The sequence below is a fragment of the Anneissia japonica genome, unplaced genomic scaffold (assembly GCF_011630105.1).
Source record: "Anneissia japonica isolate Jap-2015-1 unplaced genomic scaffold, ASM1163010v1 scaffold287726_len2788222_cov184, whole genome shotgun sequence".
NCBI classification, from domain to species: domain Eukaryota; kingdom Metazoa; phylum Echinodermata; class Crinoidea; order Comatulida; family Comatulidae; genus Anneissia; species Anneissia japonica.
In genome coordinates this window covers 2,100,030-2,103,610 of record NW_022705125.1, presented here as the reverse complement: position 1 = coordinate 2,103,610, position 3,581 = coordinate 2,100,030, and the positions used below count along the sequence as shown (strand labels likewise).

The following is a 3,581-nucleotide window of genomic DNA, read 5'->3' as shown; positions in this document are numbered from 1 at the left end:
ATATATAGAGATGTCTATATATATGTCTATGTATATATATATATATATATATATATATATATATATATATATATATATATTAGTATATATATATATATATTAATGTGTACTGTACATACATAATCATGTTTTAATAATTATACAGTTTATATTATATAATAAATATATATTCACTTTCCATACGTATAAACATAACAATGTATAGCATTAGATCAATTTACAAAAAAGAAAGAAAACAAAATTATTCTTATGTTTGGTACTAAGGGGCCTTAATCACAACTAGGATAAGGATCCCATGTGATTATCTTATAAAGAGACCTTAATTAGAATACTCAGATTAATTAGACTTGAAACCTATCGGAAAATAATCACAATATATATGTAATGTGATACAACAAAAATGTACATAAATACGGTACAACTGAAATAATTAAGTTACGGGGTGACAAAGATGAATTTAGCGAAATTTGCAGGTTGAAGTCCCACAGACACAATTTCTTTTTGTGCTTGGTATAACATGCTTGGCAACAACAGCAACATAACAATAATAATAACAATAACCAAACCAATAATGATAATAACAATGATAATACATTAAAAATAATATGTAATAATAATGATAATATTACTAATACATAATAATGATGATATATATTGGTGGAAACAGAATAAGTTGATGACCAAGTTCAAACTATGTTTTACCTGGCATGATTTTTCAAAACAATCAGCATGAAAAAGTGCTTTAAAAAATATTTCATTACCTTCCGAACCAGTTCTTTTGAAAATGTAATCGTTTTGTTAAAATTTTCTCTGCCAACACTTCCAGATCCATCAAGAACAAGGTAAACACACAGAGAAGGGTCGTTGGTAATGTCAGTCGATGAAGATCTTGTAGTAATGGTCATGTGATCGATTGCCCAGACAAGATTGGTTAAAACTGTCTCCTCATTGTCAAAGTCATACTTTGCTGAAAGGCGCAATAATGGTTTTACCAGTTAATTGGCAATCTTTGATATTAATTTATTAACTATAAAATTTACTTGGGAGTTTACTATGGTTTTTTCACTATAAGCCCAACATCATTTACCTTTGCATTCTGGAGTCTTGGCTGTCCATTCACCAGAATCTGTGCACTTTATAGAGTCTTGACCAATCAAATCAAATTCGTGATCACAAGAAAAATGTACACGATCACGAACGTGGAAATGTTGTCCATCTGCATAGCCATTAATTGACTGCCTGGATTGACACATGTTCTGTGATCTAAATAATCCAGATTGTTAGAAAAACAGTTGCAAAAATGGAAAAAATGACTCCTGTCATAATGTTTATATTATAAATTTATCCATGGGATTGGTTTGTGCATTTTCAAAGGAATTTTAAGATTTTAGAAAAGTGTAAAGTTATGACACTCACTTGGATTGTCGCATGATGTCAAGGAACCACTCCAAGCACCATTACTTAGGCATGTTCTTCTAGAGGATCCAATAAGTTTAAAACCGGCAAAACATCGAAATTCAACCACATCACCGTCTCGAAATGGACCAGAACCACTGCGCTGCCCGTGCCTTGGGACACCAGGATCAGGGCATTTAATTTCTTATAGATAACATAAAAGACAGAGTAGGCAACATTAGATTGAAAATATTTTGCAAGTTAAATTAACAATAATGTGAATTATGAGCTATCTAGTACCTTTCATGGGATAGGCTGGGGGAGGGACTTGCATCCCTATGGCAGCAAATCAGTTCCGCTAAGTGGGTTTAAAATACTGAAAATGACCATTAAGTGAGATTTAGTTCTGCATCCTGGGATTTAGTTTCTCATTCTCATTTTTGCACCCCACTCCCCACAGGCCGAAACCAGCCTTCAGTGTATGTGTGTGTATTCAAATTTGGAAAACATTCTCAAACAAAAAATTGAAACAATAAATTGCTTATTAACAAGATAAAATAGAAAACCATAGATCAAAAGAATTCAGCTTTTTATTCAAAAATCTCATAATTGATTTACTAATCAATCAAAATCTGTGGTCCAAAATAGGGAAAGTGGTGATGCGTTCTGCATGTATGGTCATGGTTTAGTTTTAGACTTTAGTGTTGTAAACAAAAATTATGCACATACAGTAGTACACATGTTTACTGCGTAGATAAATTGAGGTCTCTTTTTTTGGCATACATTATACATTCCTTTGTTTTATTATTGTATAAGTAGGATGTACTATATTTATATTATTTATTATGTATTATTATAGTTACTATATATTTTGGCGAGTGGAGTCGACGAGCGGTAAGGCAGGGGCGCCGCTAAATACAGCCTTAACATTTGCGCTGGTTCCAGCTGCTCCTCGCCCAGGGTTGGTTTGGTAGAACCAAGTCTTTTCGAGTAGACTTAAAATTGGAGGTCCAGTGTACACATCTGACTTGAGTGCATGTTAAAGCACCCATTGCACCTTTCGGAATAGTAGGGTGTTACCCCGATGTTATGGTTCATTTCAGCCACTGTTATGGAATGATCTGAACATGTAGCTACTATAAGCGCCTCTTTACAGCAGCTAGGTGGTCACAGACCACGCCCATACGCATTTTAGCACAATTACGATGCAAGTTTACCTTTATATTGTATATTTAATTATATTAATATAAAAGAACTTTAACAGGCCCCAGCATAATTATTAAATGTTAAGATATCTAAATCAAATAATTTATCAGGTATTTTAATTTCATTTTTATTACATTGATTTATTTGAATTAAATTTGTCACCTTCACATTCAGGAAAAACAGAGCTCCACTGTCCATCCAAGCTATCATCTGACAAGCATGTTGCCCAGGCATTGCCAAGGAGACGATAACCCGGGTTGCAAAAAAAGTGTATCACCTCACTCCGTAAGTAATTTTTTGATGATGTCATGTCAGTGGAGCCATTGGCAATTGTAACATTTCTACCCCGGCATCTGGCATCTATAAACCAAAAATAATTAAATTATAAATAAACTATAATTTTTACGTGGCATTATAACATTAAAAATGATCAGGAAAAAATTAAAAATATATATACTGTAATTACCCACGCAGACAGGATGGAGCTTTGGCAGCCATTCCGGTGTACTACCATTTAGCTTGCATGTTCTCACTTTCTTGTTAGCTCTTCGCATCGCATACCCAAAGGGACAAGAGTAATGGAGTTCATCCCCGGGAAAGAAAGTGTTTTGGGGTCTGTTGTCCGGTACGTCATATGTCACAATCACAAGCTTTTTTTTCTGCTGAAGTTTTCGGGTGCATTCAAACATTGCTGAAAAGATCAACAAAAAATTTGATGTAATTTGATATTAGTTATGATGACCCAGGTTAGGGTATTACACATGTTTAAAAAGTAAAATGGAATGATTTAATTTTTTGAACTACAGTTGTGTTGTGCATTATTAGTGAGTTTTCGAAGCTTACGAATACGTTAACACATATGATTAAATTATTAGGAAAACCTTCCCCTACAATATCATATCTATCACAAAAATAGGCAATTCATGCCTTTTGCATGAACCAAGGATCATATTTAGTTCATTGTGACGATTGTTTTAGGC

At 33.4% G+C, this 3,581-nt stretch overlaps 1 protein-coding gene across 1 annotated transcript in view; it reads right to left on the bottom strand.

Annotated features, from left to right (window-relative positions):
- Window positions 1–3,559, bottom strand: part of LOC117105336 (complement factor B-like) — a 12,340-nt gene extending 8,781 nt beyond the window's left edge. Inside the window, 3 exon segments of the mRNA XM_033246457.1 lie at window positions 1,417–1,599; window positions 2,764–2,961; window positions 3,068–3,559. Of these exon segments, the coding sequence (XP_033102348.1) occupies window positions 1,417–1,599; window positions 2,764–2,961; window positions 3,068–3,290 (604 nt within the window). The 5' untranslated portion in view covers window positions 3,291–3,559.
- Window positions 3,560–3,581: the final 22 nt, after the last annotated feature.